The 23720-nt window shown below is 36.0% G+C and overlaps 1 protein-coding gene across 4 annotated transcripts in view; it reads right to left on the minus strand.

Moving 5' to 3' along the window:
• Positions 1-442: 442 nt before the first annotated feature.
• Positions 443-23720, minus strand: part of NEK1 (NIMA related kinase 1) — a 230289-nt gene continuing 207011 nt past the window's right edge. For 2 of the 4 annotated variants that reach the window (XM_047090701.1, XM_047090700.1), the window contains exon 34: positions 10176-10797. In XM_047090701.1, coding sequence (XP_046946657.1) covers positions 10661-10797 — 137 coding nt within the window. In that variant the 3' untranslated portion in view covers positions 10176-10660. Of the gene's footprint in view, positions 1603-10174; positions 10798-23720 lie in introns of those variants that run through there. The other 2 variants (XM_047090703.1, XM_047090704.1) reach the window with 2 other exon arrangements.

Raw genomic sequence — 23720 nt, forward strand, 5'->3', positions numbered from 1 at the left:
GTCCTCTTCCCACTGGCACAATCCTTCCATAATAACAACCCAGAGCCACTTGCTACCAATTGACTGGAGATGGCACAAATCCTATTTGTCATCTCTGTTCTTATCTTCTGAAATATGGTTAGACAACATTTCTACTGTGTTATATCCTTAGTAGCTTTTCTAATAGTTCTAATAGGCGAAGAATTAGAAAACAACTCCCTAAAAGATCATTCTCATTTTTCGGGATTGTAGAAAATTCAAGTGTAGAATTCAAATTCTTCTTTGGAAAAAAAAAATCATGGAAATCATCAGGTAAACCAACACACAGAAGTATTCTCAGCTCATTATAAAAGCATTCTATTAAGTGCAAATAAGCATAAGACAACTGATAGTGTACTTCAGGTAGAGAATATAAATTTTAATAGTAATATCATAAAATAAACAAACATATAAAAATCAAGTATTTAGTTTTGGATGTTAGAAATAATATACATAATAAACTCAGCACAGTCCTGATAGTGCTGCAAGATAAGATTTTACTGTTCAAATTACAGATTATGCCAATCGGGCTGGTCTGTACCCTGGGTTTCAAAAATTATGCTTTTATTACTAAAAGCATCTGGACTTAAGACATCTCTAATGAAACCTGGCATATTGCAGTCGAAACTGTGTGACCATCATTTTAATGACCATAATGGAAATAAAACAGGCAAACATTTCCCCCCTTTGGAATATTAGTTACCCAAACTGTCACAGTATCAAAATAAAAATGATTCCTTTCTCCTTCTTCTGTACTGCCTTGGAAGCATATACACGAGAGGAAGTTAAAGCAAAAAGGGCAACTTTATGATACATGCTATGTCGATGTTAAAATTCACAGACTGATTTTTAGATATAATATTCCTGATTCTGGTCCTTAAAAAGAAACAAGTAATTAACCAACTTTTTTCAATATCAGGAAATAAAATTTTGCTATTTTTCCATAATCAAATTTTTCAATGATTTCTAAGACCATTTCTATAGCCTGTTCCACTGAGCTAGTTCAGGAGACACACTGGTTGAAAAAGGACTGAGAATATAAACTTTAAGGCTAAAAATTCCATCTTTAAAATGTAAAAATTTAAATAGAGCCCTTGACAAGGTTATTATAATAACACCAAATTGCTGGCTATGAAAACATGTAGACAGAAAAAAAGGTCATGCTTAAATATTTAAATGAAAAACCAGAGGCAAGTCTTTCATAACTTAAGTAATTCTTTCAACCTAAACACACTTGCTGAAATTGAAAGTTACCTTACTGCACTGGTAAATCTTTTTCAAAACCATTAAGTCCAGTTCTGGATCAATGTCTCTTATGCTTTGGTTGGCTAATTTAATAAATATTCTGTAAGAGGTAACTATAGAACTTAATGAACAAAATAAAATAGATAAAATACTAGAATCTTAATTGAAAAATGGCATGTTTCTCCATCTTTTTCATGCAGTCAGCATGCCCACCTTAAATCTGATATTTGTATAAAATTGCTATATTTCCCACTGCAGCTTGTTTTTCTGATGAGCCAAATGTAAATGCTTTCATACAGTTGAGGATTAAAGAATTTTCCAATAATTATTCATCATTATCTGTAGAAAAGAAAAAAAACTAGTTCACTTCATTGCAAATCAAACAGTATAAATCTTCTTAGCAAAAAACTCATTCTTTTTCGTGTTAAAAGAGCTTTAATGTTTAAATGTAGCTTTTATTTAATAACACTTAATATTATTTAATATCACACTCAGTGTAAAATATGCAAACAATACAATGAAGAATAAAGTGGGAAATAAAAATCACCTATAAGACAGATAACCAATGTTAGTAATTCTATGTAAATCTTGTTATATTTCCTCCTTAAAGCACGTAATGGATGGATGAATGGATAAGTAAGTGCTAAAGCAAGATTATAAAATGTTAATGGCAGAATTTAGGTGTTAGATATGTGGGTGATAAATGTAAACTTTCAACTTTTATATATGATGAAAATTTAAAATATGTTGAGAAGGAATAAATCATGGATATACTCCATGTCAGTTTCAGTGTGTGCATATTATTTTATTTTATGGATAAGGCATAATTAAATTAGCCATTTCTACTTATAAACACTTTGGTTGCTTCCAATTTTTCTTTATTCTAAAAAAACACTGTTGAATGAATTAAACAGACTGCTTGGTTTAATCCTACACAATAATCACTATGTTCCACACTCTAGCAAAAGTGATCTTTTGTTAAAATCCAAGCATCAACTCAAATCACTGCACTGCTTAAAACCCTTCACCAACTCCCCACCACCCCAGCATAGAACCCATGTTCCTTACATGGATTGCAAAACCCTTCATGATATGACCTTTTAAATATTTCCAGCCTTATCTAGTTTCATCACCCATCTTCTCCAATTGTCCATAGAATATATACTTTAGTAACACTGACTTGGTAATAGTTCCCCTAATAAATTTTGCATGGCTCTATGTTTAAGTACACATACTGATTTGGGGGTAAATTCCCATTCATATTTCAAAATCCAAATCTGATGTCCTCTCCTCTAGGAGAACATTTATTCCAATGTTGCTGGATCATTACTTCAGGCAACACATATGTTATTGCTTCCAATGGTATACTTATCACTCTGTACTATAATTTACTTTTTACCCTTTCAAAAGGTTTCAAATAGAAAAGTACAGAGAGAAAATTAAGGAACACACATGTACATAATACCTAGAATTAATAAAATTTAATTTGGGGCCATATTGGTTTGGATTATTTATTAAGAAAAACAAATTACAGATAGAGAGTACCCTTTTCCAGTCTTCTTGACCTTTCTTCTTGGCCAAGGTCATTATCAGTATCCCCAAAGTGATGTGTATCTTTTTCCTCCCATGGTTTTTTACTTTTATTGCATATATGCACAGCTAAATAAAATTGCTTTTAAACATTATATAAATGGTACCCTTTCCTACGTATTTCATTCATCACATTTGTGGGGTTTACCTATACTGATAAAAACTTATTTCATTTGTTTTAACTGATATATAGAGCTTCATTACATCAACACAGCACAATATTCTAGCTAAAATGAATGTGGAAGGAAGGTATGTGTTTCCTTTTTAAGAATTTATAAGCTTTGACTGCCAAGATTGATATTCTACATGAGGAGCTGGTGGCCTCTGCCCTTCTATGGCTGGCCAGTTATACTCCTTTCCTTCTTACAGGAATTTTTTAGGAATAATATAAAATAGTTAACACATTTTACTAGTTCTATTTGACTTCTGACTCTGGATAGTACTTAGCTATGGCCTAAACAGCATTGATTTTACCAACAGTGGCAGATGTAGATGTTTACCAAACCTATACTCTAATAGTTTCAGGCAGCTGAAGACAGGCCATCTTTTGAGGACTCAGATCATTTCCAATGAAATAAAACAAATGTTTCAGACAATCTTCTTTTTAACTTATTTCTTAATGACACTGATACCACTTTTGGGTGAACTAGATATAATTTACCTATCCTCTCCCTTCATTAATCTCCCTCTCTCCTAAAACAGAAAATAAAAGTGTGTAGGCACCATTTGCAGATGACACAATTTAATTACTATTTTCAAACTTTTTTTAAATGTTTATTTATTTTTGAGACAGAAAGACAGAGCTTGAGTGGGGGAGGGGCAGAGAGAGAGAGAGGGAGACACAGAATCTGAAGCAGGCTCCAGGCTCTGAGCTGTCAGCACAGAGCCTGACACAGGGCTCGAACACACGAACTGTGAGATCATGACCAGAGCCGAAGTCAGATGCTTAACCGACTGAGCCACCCAGGCGCCCCTAATTATTGTTTTCTAATGTGGCCTAAAAGAATAACTACATCGAGGGTCTAAGTATTTCCAATAAGAATGACTCTGAAATAGTTATTCTAAATCCATTTACTGTCTTTTAACTATCTAATGACTAACAAAACAAAATAGCAAGTTAATTTATTCATATAGTTCCATATAATTTTATAACCAGCTTAGTGAGTTTATATATTAATAAGTTGTAATGTTTTAGGGGCTTCAGTAAGATATTTTTAGAAAGGTTTCCAGGGTAGGCATCTGACTTTAGCTGCTTTATACTTTTTCTAAGCTAAAGGAATTACTGAGAGGCTTTATGATACAGAACTTCATGGTCCTCATTCCCTTTTCAACTGTATAATACAGAAATTCTGAAATTGTTTCTTTTTCTTAGATTGAAGACTAACTGATACACAATACTGTATTAATAGCAAGCGTACGACATACTGATTTGGTATTTATATATGCTGCAAAAGGGTCACCACAATAAGTCTAGTTACCATCTGTCACCATATAAAGATGCTATAGTATTATTAACTATATTCCCTATGCTGTACATTATATCCCTTGTCATCTTTAATAACCGGAAGACTGTCCCTCTTAATCTGTTCACTTATTCCATCCATCCTCGCATCTTCCCACTCCTCCGGCAACCATATGTTTGTTCTCTGTATCTATGAGTCTGTTTTTGCTAGGATTTGTTTCTTTTGTTTCTCAGATTCCACAGGTAAATAAAGTCATATGGTATTTGTCTTTCTCTGATTTATTTCATACAGCACAATATGCACCCATGTTGTTGCAAATGGCAATAATTCACTCTTTCTATGGCTGAGCAGTATTCTACTGTGTACACCTGCCACATCTTCTTTATCCATTTATCTATGGACATTTACATTGCTTCCATATTTGGGCTCCTGTAAATACCACTGCAAAAACATATGAATGCATGTCTTATTAAATTAGCATTTCCTTTTCTTTGGATAAATACCTGGAAATGGAATTGCTGGATTGTATGGTAGTTCAATTTTTAATATTTTGAGGAATGTCCTGATTTCCATAATGGCTGAACCAATTTATTCACACCAACAGTGCATGAAAGTTCCCTTTTCACTACTTCCTTGTCAACACTTGCTATTTCCTATCTTTTTGATAACAGCCATTCTGACAGGCATAAGGTGGTATCTTATTGTGGTTTTGATTTGTATTTCACTGATGATTAGTGATGTGAAGCATCTTTATGGGTGCCTGTTGGCTATCTTTCCGTCTTCTTTGGAAAAGTGGCCGTACAGTTTCTCAGTCTTGCTTTAATCTGTTTTTTTCCATACTGATTTTATGAAGAAAATATATAATTTAAAAAATATATAATTCTTTATATGTTTCAGATATTAATCCCTTATTGCATACATCCTTTGTGACTATCTTCTCCCATTCAGTAAGCTGCCTTTTCATTTTGTTGATTCATTTTGTTTTCTTCACTGTGCAAAAGCTTTTTAGTTTATGTGAAGCCACTTGTACATTTTTGCTTTTGTTGTCCTTGCCAGAGGAGACAGATCCAAAAACTACCTATGATTTATTATTGCAGTTTTATGGTTTGAGGTCTTATTTTGTCTTTAATCCATTTCTTAAAATTAAAAAAAAATTTAATGCCCATGTGGGAGGGGCAGAGAGAGAGAGGGACACACAGCATCCGAAGCAGTCTCTGCACTGACAGCAGAGAGCCTGATGTGGGGCTTGAACTCATGAACCGCAAGATCATTAATGACATAGCCAAAGTTGGGGCTTAACCAAATGAGCCACCCAGGTGCCCCAGTCTTTAATCCATTTTAAGTATATTTTTATATATGGTATAAGAAAGTGGTCCATTCTCATTCTTTTACATGTACCTGTCCAGCCTTCCCAATTTCACTTATTTTTAAAAATTTTTTAAAAATGTTTATTTATTTTTGAGAGAGAGAGAGAGAGAGGATACAAGCAGGGGAGGAGCAGAGAAAGAGAGGGAGACACAGAATCCGAAGCAGTGTCCAGGCTCTGAGCTGTAGTACAGAGCCTGTCATGGTGCTTGAACCAATGCATCGTGAGATCATGACCTGAGCTGAAGTCAGATGCTCAACTGACTGAACCACCCAGGTGCCCTACCCAATTTCACTTATTGAAGAGATGGTCTTTGCCCTGTTAATTTCTTGCCTCTTTTGTTGTATGTTAATTGAAGATACAAGCATATAAGCATGGGTTCATTTCTGGGCTCTCTATTCTGTTCCACTGATATTTGTGTCTGTTTTTGTGCGAGTTTTGGTTACTACTGCTCTGTAGAATAGTTTAACATCAGGCAGTTTGATATTTTCAGGTTTGTTCTTTTTTTTTTTTTCCCCATTTGCAAGCAATATCTTTTATATCCCTTAACTTTCAGCCTGTGTGCATTTTAAGATCTGAAGTGAGTTTCTGGACTTTTTCCTCTTTTTATTTTATTTATTTATTGAGAGACAGAGCATGAACAGAGAAAGGGGAGAGAGAGAAGAATTCCAAGCAGGCTCTGCACTGCCCCAATATGAGGCTCAAACTCATGAACCTGTGAGATCATGACCTCAGCTGAAATCAAGAGCTGGATGCTTAATTGAATGAGCCACCCAGGCATCCCACTTTTTCTTCTTTTTATATACATACCTATATATACACAGCCTACCTATGTCTTCTGATTGGAGCATTTAGGCTACTTACACTTAAAGCAATTATACGTAAGTATATATTTATTGTCATTCTGTTGTTTTCTGGCTGTTTCTGTAGTTCTTCTCTGTTCCTTTTTCCTTGCTCTCTTCTTTATGATTTGATAATTTTCTTTAGAGTTAAGTTTGGATGACTTTCTCTTTATTTTCTTGTGCATGCATCATCGGTTTTTGGTTTGTGGTCACTGTGAGGTTCATATATAACAACTCATTTTTACTTCCCCCACGTCATCTTGAAGTTTTTGATGTCATATTTTATTTTACATCTTTTTCTTTACTATCTCATAAGTAATTATTGTAAATTTAGTTGAGTGTTTTTGTCTTTAACCCTCATTTTAGCTTTATAAGTCACTGATTCACTACCTTTTCTATATGTTTGCCTCAACTAGTAAGATTTTTTTTTTACATAATTTTTTATTCCTAGTTATGGCCTTTTTTTTTCCTGTTTAAATAAAGCCCTTTAATATTTCTCTTTGTAAAGCTGATTTAGTAGTGATGAATCCTTGTAGTTTTTGTCTGGAAAATGTATCACCCCTTCAATTCTGAATGCTAACCTTGGCAGGGAGACTATTCCTGTTCGTTTGTTTGTTTGTTTTTGCCAACTCTCTTCTGGCCTTCGGAATTTCTGCTGAAAAATCAGCTGATAGTCTATAAGGGTTCCCTTACATGTAAGTTTTTCTCTTGATGCTTTTAAGATTTTATCTTTAATTTTTGACATTTTAATTGTTATGTGTCTTGCTGTGGATCTCTCTGGGTTCATCTTGTTTGGGACTCTCTGTGCTTCCTAGATCTGGATGTGTCTCCTTCTCTAGGCTACAGGAAGTTTTCAGCTATTATTTCTTCAAATAAATTTTTGACCCTTTCTCTCTCTCTTCTCCTATTGAGTCACCTATAATGGCCAATGTTAGTACGCTTGATGTTATTGTAGAGGTTCCTTAAAGGATCCTAGTTTTCTTATTTCGTTCTGTTGTTCAGTTTGGGTGATTTCTAATATCTGTTTACAGTTCATTGATCTATTCTTCTGCATCATCTAATCTATTCTCTCTAGTGTGTTTAACATTTCTGTTAAAGTATTCTTCCTCTCTGATTGGTATTTTATTTTCTATCTCTGTTGAAATTCTCATTGTGTTCATCCATTCTCCTGAGTTTGGTCAGCATTTTCATGACCATTATGCTGTACTCTTTATCAGGCAGATTGCTTTTCTTCATTTTCTTTAGTTCTTTTTCTAGGGTTTTGCCTTGTTCTTTTGTTGGCACATATCCCTCCAAATTCTCATTTTGCCTAACTCTCTGTATCTGTTTCTATGTATTAGGTGGATCAGATACATCTCTTGGTCTTGAAGTAGGGCCTTATGTAGATGTCCTGTGGGGCCCAGAAGCATGATATCACCCCCACCCCCGGCCACCAGAGCCAGGTGCTTCAGGGAGCACCTTTGAGGGCTGCATATGCCCTCCTGTTGTGGGATCTTCACTGCTGTGGATACACTGGTGGGTGGGGCTTGTCTCTGGTCCAGATGGCAGTGAAGCCCAGCCAAGAAACAGGGTTCTACAGAACTCTGAGTGGTGCATGACCCCTGGCATTAGCTGTCCACAGGAAGGATTCCATAATGGCTCCTGCCAGTGCTGGCATTAGCATGGCAGAATAAGTTAGTAAAAATGGCTGCTGTGCATGTGTCTGTTCCTGGAGAGAATCCAGCAATTGCTCTAAGATTAGTTAAGTATTCTCCTTCAATTGTGGTCTATGTGCTTTTTTATCTTGTGTTTTGTGTTGGTTTCCAGGTCTAATGAGTCTGCACTCAACACCTGTAAGACTGGGTTTTCTTTCTGTATAGCTTTATGTTGATTTCCAAAGGCAGATGTTTTGGGGGCTTGTCTCTCTTATGCAGAATCTAAGGGCTGAGGTGCCTGATGTTGAGAATCACTCCTCATGAAAAAGTTCTTTACCTGTGAGATCCCTCCTGACCATGGAGTCCTGCAACTAGAGTGTGGGTTTTTTTTCTGTAGTGAGACCCTATCTCTCCCTCTTCTATACATCTCAGTGCTGCCTCTTGTTGTGGAGGCTCCATTCTTCCACTTTCTAAGTCCCCTTCATCAGAGGGAATTATTTCAGAGTTGTGGATTTGTTGTGCCTATGGGAGGAGGTGAGTTCAGGATCCTCATATGCTGCCATGTTGAACTCTCTCCCTGATATCACTTCTTGAAAAGAGTATAACCCTATCCTGATTTCTGGTGTTTTGCAGGAGAGACAGCCTTCTGTGTAGGCATATATCCTTTTGAAGCGACTCAATTATCCAACAACAACAAAAAAAGTGTCAATTTTACCTTGTGGCTTAGTCCACAGTTATAGTTCTCCACTTAAGGAGCAATACAAATAGGGGTGCCTGAGTGGCTTAGTCGGTTGGGTTTCTGACACTTAATTTCAGCTCAGGTCATGATCTCATGGGATTGGGATTCTCTTTCTCTCTTTCCCTCTGCCCCTCTTGTGCACACACTGTCTCTCAAGATAAATACTAAAAAAAAAAAAAAAAAAAAAAAAAAAAGAATACCAAAGAAAAGTTTTCCAAATATTTATCAAGCAAAGTTGAACCCCAAGTACATTGTTGATTACCTAAAAAAAGCAGTACTGAAATAATACCTATGGAGAACTGACCAAAGGATAAACAGTCTGAATATAACTAGTTTGGTACTATTCACAGATTTGCATAAATGGAGTCATTCTCTGGCTTATCCATGTCCTACTAAGAGAAAGAGGCCCATGAAATCCAAACATTGTAAAAATTACTGAAGATAACTTTTAGTTTATTATAGTACTATTTTATAAAATAGGGTCCAAGATCTCAATAAAATCAGAAATCTTCAAGTTCCAGATGTTTAATTTTTATATGTTAATTTTGATAGCAAAAATATTATTTCAATATTTAGAGGAAAATCATATTTTACACTAATAACTATCAACTGACACATATTTGAAAGACTAACACTTGAGTTTTTCACTGAGGTCTATGGACTTAGATTCTTGAAGAAATTTTCCCCTTTAAAGGAATTCACAAGTTATTAAACTTTGAGGAACACTATTGTTGTGCCTTTTTTTCAAGAATCATGGGAAAATTGTTACTTTAATACCAAAAATAGCTGTCCTCTGAGTGACATGTTTTGTCTCAAGAATACTGTGACTCATGTAATTAACTAGGTTTCCTGCTTTGCTAGAAAGATAAGCACCAAATTTATGACATAGTCTCCACTAAATGTGGAGAACCTCTGAACATTAAGTTTGTACTCTCACCTCATTCTTGGCTTAATATTCATTGCTTATGCTAATTTGCCTGATAGGCTTTCCCAAGCATTTTTTAAAATTAATTTTATCTTGTATATATTTTTAAGTGGAGTGTTAAATTTTTTGAGACAAGATAGAATACAAATAAAACTTAGGAAAATCTATATTGTTAAAAATTAAGCATGAACATTTTAAACATTCTTTAAATCCTCATATCATTTTAGCACATAAAAATACCTTTAAAATAACAGGATTAACAGTAACAGATATTCTAGAATGGAATTCTTATTCAGAATACTCAGAATCAGTTAACAAATTCACTTAAAATATTAGGCTCGTTACTTCCTGATGAGATACCTAAAAACCAAAGACCGCAAATTATTTATCTTGATCACCCACTTCATTCACTAAACTTGGTTTCAGAAACTTTAAACTTTTTACAAAAAACGAATGTGCCCAGAATAAAGATTCATACAAAAAAGTCAAAAGAACCCAGTAGATAAGCTGTCAGTGAAATTCCAGAACTATCAAGATATTTTGTGTCATAGAGTATCTTCATTAGATAAGTCTATACCTCCACCTCTACTTTGACGAAACTATTATTTATTTGGCTATCTAAATTTGGACTCCCCCCCCCCCCACACACACACACTCAAGGAGGAGAAAAGAATCAACAGTAGATTAGCAGATGCAGAACCCAGTGGCAATCTGGAAGACAGGGTAATGGAAAGCACCCAGGCTAAATAGCAAAAAGAGGACATTTTAAAAATGTCCTCATTTTTAAAAATGAGGACAGGTTAAGGGATCTCTTGGACAACATCAAGTGAATAAACATTCATATTGTAGGGGTCCAAGAAGAAGAAGACAAAGGGGTAGAGAATTTATTTGAGGACGTAACAGCTGAAAAATTCCCTAACCTGGGGAAGGAAGTAGAGATCCAGGTCCAAGAAGCACAGGGAACTCCAAGGAGGCCTACACCAGGACACATAATAATTAAAATGTCAAAGGTTAAGAATGAAGAGAGAATAGGGGCGCCTGGGTGGCGCAGTCGGTTAAGCGTCCGACTTCAGCCAGGTCACGATCTCGCGGTGCGGGAGTTCGAGCCCCGCGTCGGGCTCTGGGCTGATGGCTCAGAGCCTGGAGCCTGTTTCCGATTCTGTGTCTCCCTCTCTCTCTGCCCCTCCCCATTCATGCTCTGTCTCTCTCTGTCCCAAAAATAAATAAACGTTGAAAAAAAAAATTAAAAAAAAAAAAAGAATGAAGAGAGAATATTAAAAGCAACAAGAGAGAAACAGTAAGTTACCTATATGGGAAAACCAATAAGGCTACTAGCTAATTTATCAGCAGAAAATTTGCAAGCCAGAAGGGAGTAGCATAATATATTCAAAGTGCTGAATGGAAAAAAAACCTATGAAAAAGAATACTCTACTTGGCAATATTATCGTTCATATTTGAAGGAAAGAGTTTCCCAGACAAACAAAAAATAAAGGAATTTATTACTACTAAACCAGCCTTACAAGAAATGTTAAAGGGAATTCATTAAGCTGAAAAGAAATAGCTATAATTAGACATAAGAAAATCATGAGGGAGAAAAAATAAGTTTTTTAAGAATGTATTTGGGGGCTTTTGGGTTGGTTAAGCATCCGACTCTTGCTTTTGGCTCAGGTCATGACCTCACAGTTTATGAGATCAAGCCACATATTTGACAGCACAGAGCCTGCTTGGGATTCTCTCTCTCTCACCTCTCTCTCTGCCTCTACTCTCACATGCACATTCTCTTTAAACAAACAAACAAACAAACAAACAAACAAACATTATAAAAATACTGGCTCTGCTCCAATTACTTTTTAAAAAATAGACTAGTATGTGGACGCTGAGTTTGTCTTGTCCCTGAACTGCAGCTAGATCAGCATCAAACCATTTCAGACACCTAGGAAATTGATCTGAGGACTAACACAACAATCTGCATCATTAGAGCCAGAGAACTTAGCAGGTATGCAGAGAGATGAACTGAGGGAGAGAAAAGCCACAGGGGTAGGGAGCTGTTTTGAGAGAGAGAGGACAGAGAGAGAAAGAGAAAGGGGGAGAGTACAGCACATTGGGATTGTGCAGAAAAGCACTCCCCCAGAAAGTATCTGGAGAGAAAGAGTGAAAACACTTGCATGGGACTAGACAAGAAATCTGTTTTCCAAAGCCATTGATGGGGAGAAAGGAGAGTTTTCAGTACCACCAGGATTCTATAAACGGTGGAGCAGAGTCTGAAGTTCCGGAGTTCAGTGTCTGGTGGTGTTCCAGTGAAGAAGCAGAGTGAATCCCTAGGAGCAGGCAGCAGGGTCTGAGGGATCCATGTGCCACATGGGGAGAAGCAGTTTCTCTGCTTGGAATGCATTTGGTAGAGGTCATATAGCTTCCTGCAGGCAAAAGTCCTGGCAGAATCCAGAGAGCTGCCATGTTTAGGGATACTGGAACAAAAATGCCAGAATGCAGCAAAATCTGGTACTGGCTATGTGTTGTGATTTACCATAAACTCTGAGCCTCTGCTGCTGCACGATCACATAAACGTTTTCTGGGACAAGCTGGCACCTGGCCATTACTCGGGGTCAGCAAACCCTCCCCCAGAGAAACAGTGTGTCCAAGCCAAGGGGGCCTCTAAAGTGTTGGGTTTTAAAACACAGTCCCTCCTGAGATAAAACTCTGGAGGCACCACCTGGAAGGCAGCTTGGAGACATACAGGGTAAAGGCAAGAAGTAGACAGAAGCCAGAGACAAAGAAGGGGTGCTTGACTGCATGTCTGTGAGAGAATATAATTACTGAGCCAGAAACTAGAGAGCCAGGTGAAGCCATGTTCACCTTCAGAGCAGGCCAACACAGATCAACCCCAGTGAACTAAACAGTGCCACCAAGTAGAGAACAGAGCTGTTACACCAAGCCCCACCCACCTGCACCCCTAGAAGACCAGCACAAATCCCTTCCACCCGCTTAGTCTATTGACTACAGTGTGCTACAAAGTTTCAGTTATAGGGGAAACTGAATGTAACTTCATTCAAGTTTCATTCTGTTTGCTGGTTTATTCATTTTCTTTGCTTCTGCTTTTGTTTGTGTTGTTTTCTTCTTCTCTTTGATACAAAAGAACAAATTTTTTTATTCTATTGTATTTTATTTTATTCAATTTCATTATTTAAAAAAAATTTTTTTTTTAAATTTTAACATTTATTTATTTTTGAGACAGAGAGAGACTGTGAGTGGGAAATCGGAAGAAAGAGAGGGAGGCACAGAATCGGAAGCAGGCTCCAGGCTCTGAGCTGTCAGCACAGAGGCTGATGTGGGGCTCAAACTCACAAACCATGAGATCATGACCTGAGCTGAAGTCGGATGCTTAACCAACTGAGCCACCCAGGTGCCCCTATTTAAACTTTTTTTAACTTTTTTTTTCCTTTCTTTTTTTTCTCTTTTATATCAAGCTTCTCCCAACAAGAAGACTGAAAAACACCTAGGGTCTAGCTTCCTTTAACTGATATTTTTTGTTTTGTTTTTATGTTTTATATTTAATTATTTTATTAATTTTTTTTCTTCCCCCAAAATTACAAGATGGAGGAATTCACCCCAAAAGAAAGAATAGGAAGAAATGCTGGCCAGGGGTTTAATCAACAAATTTATAAGCAGGATATCTGAACTAGAATTTAAACCACTATTACTCAGGGCCCCTGGGTGGCTTAGTCACAGTTAAGCATCCGACTCTTGGTTTCAGCTCAGGTCATGATCTCATGGTTCGTGGGTTTGAGCTCCACACCAGGCTCCATGCTGTCAGTTAGGAGCCTGTTTGGGATTTTCTCTCTCTCCTTCTCTCTCGGGTCCTCCCCTGCTTGTACTCTCTCTCTCAAAATAAGTAAATAAACTTTAAAACCATGATTACTAGAATACTAGCTGGGGTTGAAAAAAGCATAGAAGACACCAGAGAACCCCTTTGTACAGAAATAAAAGAAGTAAAATCTAGTCAGGATGAAATTAAAAATGCTATAACTGAGATGCAATTGCAAATGCATGCCGTGACAGCAAGGACAGATGAAGCAGAGCAGTGAATCAGTCAAATAGAAGATAAAATTATGGAAAATAATGTAGCACAAAAAAAGAGGGAAAGAAAGACAAAAGAGCACGATATAAGACTTAGAGAACTCAGTGACTTATTAAAGAGGAATAACATTTATATCATAGGAGTACCAGAAAATAAAGAGAGAGAAAAAGGCACAGAAAGTTTATGTGAGCAAATTATAGCTGAAAACTTTCCTAACCTAGGGAAGGAAACAGACATCAAAATCCAAGAAGCACAGAGAACTACCATTAGATTCAACAAAACCAACTATCATCAAGGCATATTATAGTCAAATTCACAAAATACACAGACAAGGAAACAGTTATGAAAGCAGCAAAGGGAAAAAAAAAAAGTCCTTAACCTATAAGGGAAAACAGATCAGGTTTGCAGCAGATCTGTTCACAGAATCTTGGCAGGTGACAAAGAAGTGGCAGGACATATTCAACATGCTGAATTGGAAAAATATGCAGCCAAGAATGTTTTATCCAGCAAGGCCATCATCCAGAATAAAAAGAGAGATAAAGAGTTTCCCAGACAAACAAAAACTAAGGGAATTCATGACCACTAAACCAGCCCTGCAAGAAATTTTAAGGGGGACTCTTCAAGTGAAGAAAACAAAACAAAACAAAACAAAACAAAACAAAACAAAACAGAAAAGACCCACAGCAACAAAGACTAGAAAGGACCAGAGAACATCACCAGAAACATCAACTCTACAGAAAACACAAAGGCACTAAATTCCTATCTTTCAATAATCATTCTAAATGTAAGTGGACTAAATGCTCCAATCAAAAGACATAGGTATGGATTAAAAAACAAGACCCACCTATATGCTGCCTACAAGAGACTCATTAAGACAAAAAGACACCTGAAGAATGAAAATAAGGGGATGGAGAACCATCGATCATGCTAATCAATGTCAAAAGAAAGCCAGAGGCACCCGGGTGGCTTAGTCTTTGAGCGTCTGATTTTGGCTCAGTTCATGACCTTGCGGTTCCCGAGTTAGAGCTCCACATCGGGCTTGCTGCTGTGAGCCCGTCAGCACAGAGTCCACTTTGGATTCTCTGTCTCTCTCTCTCTGCTCCACCCCCTTGTGCTCTCCTCCCCAAAAAGAGAAAGCCAGAATAGCCATACTTATATCAGACAAATTAGACTTTAAAACAAAGACTGTAACAGGAGATGAAGGGAATTATATCATAATTGAGGGGTCTATCTACCAAGAAGACCTAACAATTATAAATATTTATGCCCCCAACTTGAAAGCACCCCAATATATAAAACAATTAATTACAAACATAAAGAAACTCATTCATAATAATACAATAATAGTAGGGGACTTTAACACCCCACTTACAACAATGGACAGATCTAAGCAGAAAATCAACAAGAAAACAATGGCTTTGAATGACACGCTGGACTGGATGGACTTAACAGATATAATCAGAACATTTCATCCTAAAGCAGCAGAGTACACATCTGTCTTGAGTGCACATGGGACATTCTCCAGAATAGATCACAGTCTGGGTTACAAATCAGCCCTCAACACATACAAAAAGATTAAGATCATACCATGCACATTTTCAGACTACAACGCTATGAAACATGAAATCAACCACAAGAAAAAAATTTGGAAAGACCACAAATACTTGGAGATTAAAAAACATCCTACTAAAGAATGAATGAGTGAACCAAGAAATTAAAGAGGAAATTTAAAAGTACATGGAAATGAAAACAAGACAGTCCAAAACCTCTGGGATGCAGCAAAGGTGGTCATAAGAGGGAAGTATATCCAGGCCTTCTTAAAGAAGGAAGAAAGCTCTCAAATATACAACCCAACCTTACAACTAAAGAAGCTGGGAAAAGAACATCAAATGAAGCCTAAAACCAGCAGAGAAAGGGAAATAATAAAGATTAGAGCAGAAATCGGTAGAAACAGTAGAAACAGATCAATGAGACCAGGAGCTAGTTCTTTGAAAGAATTAACAAAATGGATAAACGCGTAGCCAACGTTATTTAAAAGGAAAGGACCGAAATACATAAAATCACAAATGAGAAAGGAGAGATGACAACCAACACTGCAGAAACACCAATAACAATAAGAGGATATTATGAGCAATTATATACTAACAAATTGGGCAATCTGGAAGAAATGGGCAAATTCCTAGAAACATATAAACTATCCGAAATGAAACAGAGGAAACAGAAATTTTGAATAGACCCAAAACCAGTAAAGAAATTGAATCAGTAATAAAAAAATCTCCCAACAAGAGTCTAGGATCAGATGGCTTCCCAGGGGAATTCTACCAAACATTTAAAGAAAAGTTAATACCTATTCTTTTGAAGATGTCAATTTAAAAAAAACAAAACCCAAAAAACAAAAAACAGAAATGGAAGGAAAACTTCCAAACTCACTCTGTGAAGCCAGCATTACCTTGATTCCAAAACCAGATAAAGACTTCACTAAAAAGGAGAATTACAGACCAATTTACCTGATGAACATGGATGCAAAAATTCTCAGCAAGATACTAGAAAATCGAATCCAACAATACACTAAAAGAATTATTCCCCATGATCAAGTGTGATTTTTTTTCTGGGCTGCAGGAGTGGTTCAATGTCTGCAAATCAATCAACATGATACATCACATTAATAAAAGAAAGGATAAGAACCAAGATCCTCTCAACAAATGCAGAAAAAGCATTTGATGAAATACAGCATTCTTTCTTGACAAAAGCCCTCAAGAAAATAGGGATACAAGGATCACACTTCAAGACAATAAAGGCCATATACAAAAGACCCACAGCTAATATCACCCTGAATGGGGAAAAACTGAGAGCTTTCCCCCTAAGGTCAGGAACACAACAGGGATGTGTACTTTTATTATTGTTGTTCAACACAGTACTGGAAGTCTAAGCCTCAACAATCAAACAACAAAAAGAAATAAAAGGCATCCAAATTGGCAAGGAAAAAGTCAAACTTTTGCTCTTCGCAAATGCCACGATACTATATGTGGAAAACCTGAAAGACTCCACCAAAAACTGCTAGAACTGGTACATGAATTCAGCAAAGTTGCAGGATATACAATCATGTACAGAAATCTGTGTCATTTCTATACACCAATAATGAAGCAGCAGAAAGAGAAATCAATGAAGTGATCCCATTTACAATTGCACCCAAAACCATAAAACACCTAGGAATAAACTCAACCAAAGAGGCAAAAGATCTGTATGCTGAAAACTATAGAAAGCTTATTGAAGAAGATGCAAGGAAATGGAAAAACACTCCATGCTCATGGACTGAAAGAACAAATCCTGTTAAAATGTCCACAGTACCTTTGGGGCACCTGGGTCGCTCAGTTAAGCATCTGACTTCAGCTCAGGTCATGATCTCACGGTTTGTGAGTTTGAGCCCCACCTCAGGCTCTGTGCTACAGCTCAGAGACTGGAGCCTGCTTGGGATTCTGTGCTTCCCTTTCTCTCTGCCCCTCCCCCGCTCATGCTCTGTCTCTTTCTCTCTCTCAAAAAAAAAAAAAAAAAACTTTAACAAAAGTAAAAATAAATGTCTACACTACCCAAAACAGTCTACAAATTCAATGTAATCCCTATCAAAATAACACCAGCATTCTTCACAGAGCTAGAATAAACAATTCTAGAATTCGTATGGAACCAGAAAAGACCGAGAATAGCCAAAATAATCTTGAAAAAGCAAAGCAAAGCTGGAGGCATCACGATTCTGGATTTAAGCTGTATCACAAAGCTGTAATCAACAAGACAGCTTGGTACTGACATAAAAATAGACACAGACCAATGGAACAGAATAGAGAACCCAGAAATAAATCCACAAATGTATAGACAACTAATCTTTGACAAAGCAAGAAAGAACATCCAATAGGATATTCTTCAGCAAGTGGTGTTGGGAAAACTGGACAGCGACATGCACAAGAATGAACCTGGACCACTTTCTTACTCCATACACAAAAATAAATTCAAAAGGAATGAAAGACCTAAATGTAAGACAGGAAACCATCAAAATCCTAGAGGAGAACACAGGCAGCAACCTCTTTGACCTCAGCCACAGCAACTTCTTACTAGATGTGTCTCCTGAGGCAAGGGAAACAAAACAAAAACGAAGCACCAGGATCTCATGAAGACAAGAAGCTTCTGCACAGAGAAGGTAACTGTCAACAAAACTAAAAGGTAACCAATGGAATGGGAGAAGATATTTACAATGACATATCAGACAGAAGGTTAGTATTCAAAATCTATACAAAAACTTATCAAACTGAATACCCAAAAAAACCCCAAAAAATAATACCCAAAAATAATGCAATGAAAAAATGGGCAGAAGACATGAACAGACAGTTTTCCATGCCTAATAGACACATGAAAAGATGCTCAGCATCACTCATTATCAGGGAAATACGTATCAAACATAACAGACACCACCTCACAGCTGTTGGAATGGTTAAAATTAACAGCTCAGGAAACAACAAATGTTGGCAAGGATGTAGAGAAAGGGAAACATTTTTGCACTGTTGGTGGGAACGCAAACTGGTGCAGCCACTCTGGAAAACAGTATGGAGTTTCCTCCAAAAGTTAAAATAGAGTTACCCTATGACCCATCAATTACACTACTAAGTATTTACCCAAAGGATACAAAAATACAGATTCAAAGGGGTACATGCACCGCAATGTTTATAGTAATATTATTAACACTAGCCAAACTAAGGAAAGAACCCAGATGTCCATCAACTGAAGAATGGACAAAGAAGATGTGGTATACATATACAATGGAATATTACTCAGCAATCCAAAAGAAAGAAAAATCTTGCCATTTGCAACAACATGGAAGGAACTAGAATGTATTATGCTAAGTGGAGTCAGTCATAGAAAGAGAAATATCATATAATTTCACTCATATGTGGAATTTAAGAAATACAACAGACGAACATAGGGGAAAAGAAAGAAAAATAAGATAAAAACAGAGTGAGGGAAACCAAAATGCACTCTTAAATACAGAGAAGAAACTGATGGTTGCTGGAGGAATGTTGGGTGGGGGGACAGACTAAATGGGTGATGGGCAAATGGAGGGCACTTATTGAGATGAGCACTCAGTGTTACATGTCAGTGATTAATCACTAAATTCTACTCCTAAAACCATTATTACACTATATGTTAACTAACTTGATTTAAATAAAAATAAAAAATAAAAGATGTAGTACCTTAAAAAAATAAAAATAAAAGAATGTGTTTGAATTTAAATGATCATCAAATTAGTATAGACTGCTATACACTTAGATGTTATATATGATCCTCATATAACTACAAGCCCAAAACCTGTAACAGATTTACAAAAAATAAAGACAAAAAAAAAAGCCAAACATAATACTACAGAAACTCATCAATCACAAAGAAAGAGAGCAGGGGCACCTGGGTGGTTCAGTCGGTTAAGTGTCCAACTTTGGCTCAGGTCATGATCTCACAGTTGGTGAGTTCCAGCCCCACATGGGGCTTGCTGCTATCAGCACAGAGCCTGCTTCAAATCCTCTGTCCCCCTCTCTCTGCCCCTCTCCTGCTCACATTCTCTCTCAAAAATAAACATTAAAAAAATAAAAATAAAATAAAAAACAAAGAGAGCAAGAGAAGAAGAAAGTAACAGAACTACAAAAATAATCAGAAAACAACAGAATGGCAATAAGTATGTATCTGTCAATTGATTACTTTAAATGGTCCAAAGACATAAGGTGATGGAATGGATAAAAAACCAACGACCCATCTACATGCTGCTGACAAGAGATTCACTGCAGACCTAAAGACACATATAGACTAAAATTGAAGGGATGGAAAATCACTTACCAAGCAAATGGAAGTGAAAAAAAAAAAAGGCCATGGTAGCAATACTTATATTAGACAAAACACACTTTAAAACAAAGACTGTTAACAAGAAACAAAAAGGGCATTACATAACGATAAAGGGATAAATCCAACAAGAGGCTATAACAATAGTAAACATTCATGCACCAACACTGGAGCACCCTAAATACATAAAGCAAACATTAATGGAGAAATTAATGGTAATATAACAATGGTAAGAGACTTTAACACTCCACTTACATCAATAGCTAGATCACCCAGGCAGGAAACCAAAAGTAAAGAGCATCTTTGAAGGGCATTAAACCAGATGGACATAAAGATATATATAGAACATTTCATTCTAAAACAACAGAATACACATTCTTTTCAAATGCACATGGAACATTCTCCAGAATAGATTACATGTTTGGCCACAAAACAACCCTTAATAAATTTAAGAAAACTGAAATTATACCATGCATTTTTTCTGACCACAACAGTATGAAACTAGAAATAAATCAAAGATAAAAACTGGAAAAAAACCCAAACATGTGAAGGCTAATCACCATGATAGTAAAGAAACCAATGGGTTAAGGAAACAAAGAAGAAACAAAAAAATACATGGAGACAAATGAAATGAAATGAAAATGAAAACACAATGGCCCAAAATCTCTGGGACACACAACCAAAGCAGTTCAAGGAAGAAAATAAACCAACAGAGGCCTACATCAAGAAACAAGAAAAAGCTTAAATAAACAATGTAGCCTTGCCCCTAAAGGAATCAGAAAAAGAACAAATCCCAAGGTGAGCAGACAGAATGAAGATAATAAATTCAGAGCAGAAATAAATGACATGGAGACTAAAAAAACAATAGAAAAAAAATCAATGAAACCAAGAGCTGGTTCTTTGAAAAGATAAAGGAAATTGATCAACTCTTAACAAGACTCAAGAAAAAAAAGAGAAAAGACCCAAATTCATAAAATCAGGTATGAGAGAGAAGTAACCCATGACACCATAGAAACACAAAGGATTATAAGAAAGCTACAAAAAATTATATGCCAACAAATTGGACAACTAGAAGAAATGGATACATTCCTAGAAACATACCATCTTCCAAAATTGAATAAGAAATAGAAAATCTGAAGACAGATCACTGTTAATAAACTGAATTGATAATCAAAAAAATAGAAGTCCAGAATTAGATGGATTCACAGGTGAATTCTACCAAACATTTAAAGAAGAATTAATACCTATTCTCCTCAAACTATTCCAAAAATAGAAGGAGGAAAGCTTCCAAGTACATTCTTCAAAGCCAGCATTACTCTGACACCAAAACCAGACAAACACACCACAAAAAGAGAAAAGTACAGGTCAATATCCCTGATGAACACAGATGCAAAAATCATCAATAAAATATTAACAAACTGCATTCATCAATACATTGAAAGGATCATTTACCACAATCAAGTGGGATTTATCCTGGGGATGTAAGGATGGTTTGATATTCACAAGTCAATCAATGTGATATGCTACATTAACAAAACAAAGGAGAAAAACCATATGATCATCAATAGATGGAGAAAATCATTTGATAAAATTCAATACCCATTTAAGATAAAAACTCCTAACAAAGTAGGTTTAGATGGAATATACCTCAACATAATAAAGAACATATATTAAAAACCCATAGCTACTGTCATACTCAATGGTGAAAAACTGAGAGCCTTCTGTCTAATATCAGGAACAAGACAAGTTACGTCCATTCTTGCCTCTACTATTCAACATAATACTCAAAGTCCTAGCCACAACAATCAGATGAGAAAAAGAAGTAATAGGCATCCAAACTGGTGAAGAAGTTAGACTGTCACTATTTGCAGATGACATGATAGTATACACGGAAAATCCACCAAACAACTACTAGATGAAATAAATAATTCAGTAAAGTTTCAGGATACAAAATTAATACCCAGAAACCAGTAGCATTTCTATACACTAAAAATGAGGTAGTAGAAAGGGAATTTAAGAAAATAACTTTCATTTACAATTGCACCAAAAATAATAAAATATCTAGGAATAAACCAAAGAAGTGAAAGACCTGTACTCTGAAAACTATAAAACAACAATGAAATAAATTGAAGATGACACAAATGGAAAGATATTCCATGCTCATGGATTAGAAGAATAATGCCAAAAGCTCTGTATTACCCAAAGCAATCTACATATTCAATGTAATCAATCCCTATCAAAATACCAACAGCATTTTCCATAAAACTAGAATACTCAAATTTGTATGCAAACACAAAAGACCCCTAATAGCCAAAACAATCTTAAGAAAGAAAAGCAGAGCTGAAGGTATCATAATTCCAGATTTTAAGATATATTATAAAGTGGTAGTAATCAGAACAGTATGGTATTGGCACAAAAATAGACATAAAGATTAATGGAAGAATATAGAAAGTCTACAAATAAACCTATAATTATATGGACAAAGGAGGCAAGAATATACAGTGGGAAAAAGACAGTTTCTTCAATAAATGGTGGAAAAATTGGAGAGCTACATATATGTAAATGAATGAAACTGGACCCATTCTAACATCATACACAAAAATAAATTCAAAATAGATTAAAGCCCTAACATGAGACCAGAAACCATAAAAATCCTTGAAGAGAACACTGAAAGGAATTACCCTGACATCAGCCATAGTAACATTTTTCTAGATGTGTCTCCTCAGGCAAGGGAAACAGAAGCAAAAATAAACTATTAGGACCACATCAAAATAACAAACTTTTGCATAGTAAACAACACAATCAACTAAACAAAAAGGCAACCTAATGAATAGAAGATATTTGCAAATGACATTTCTATCATATGTTAACAACATATACAACCCCACATGAAAAAATCAAACAATCCAATTAAAAAATAGGCAAAGGACCTGAATAGACATTTTCTGAGGAAGACATACAGATGGCTGACAGGCACATGAAAAGATGCTCACCATCACTAGTCATCAGAGAAATGCAAATGAGAACCACAATGAGATATTACTTTACATACATCAGAATAGCTAGTATCAAAAAGAGAGGAAATAATAAGTGTTGGTGAGGGTATGGAGCAAAAGGAACCCTCATACATTGTTGGTGGAAAGTAAACTGGCATAGCTACTGTGGAAAACCATAATGGAGGTTCCTCAAAAACTCAAAAATAGAAATATCACACGATCCAATAACTTCACTAATAGGTTTTACCCAAAGAAAAAGAATACACTAATTTGAAAATATATATGCACCCCTATGTTTATTGCAGTGTTATTACCAATAGCCAAGATATGGAAGCAACCTAAGTGTCTTTTGATATATGAATAGATAAGGAAGATGTGTGTATGCATGAGTGCACACACATACACACACACTGGAATATCACATTGTCATAAAAAAGGATGAGACTGTACCCTCTGTGACAACATAGATGGACCTACAGGTATTCTGCTAAGTAAAACAAGTTAGACTGAGAAAAAGGAATACCATATGATTTCACTCATATGTAGAATCTAAAAAAAAAATGAATAAACAAAAAGCAGAAGCAGATTTATAAATATAGACAACTGATCATTGCCAGAGAAGGGGGTGGGGTTGGGAGGATAGGCAAAAGGGTTAACGAGGAGTGGGAAATACAGGCTTCCAGTTATTAAATGAATAAATCATAGGAAGAAGGCACAGTATAAGGAATACAATCAATGATATTGCAGTAGTGTTGCCTGGTGACCAACGGTAGCTATACTTGAGGTAAGCACAGCATAAAGTATAAACTTGTCAAATAGTTATGTTGTACACCTGAAACTTATATGACCATGTGTGTCAACTATACTCAAGTAAAAAAAAAAAATTGAAAAGAAAGGAGCTCCTTTAGTTTCTATTGATAGGTTTCATTGCACCACCATAAATAGGACACATT

This window comes from Lynx rufus, unplaced genomic scaffold, assembly GCF_022079265.1.
Source record: "Lynx rufus isolate CCGP_SWC_20201006 ecotype Redwood Valley unplaced genomic scaffold, mLynRuf1.p SCAF_3, whole genome shotgun sequence".
Classification (NCBI taxonomy): Eukaryota; Metazoa; Chordata; class Mammalia; order Carnivora; family Felidae; genus Lynx; species Lynx rufus.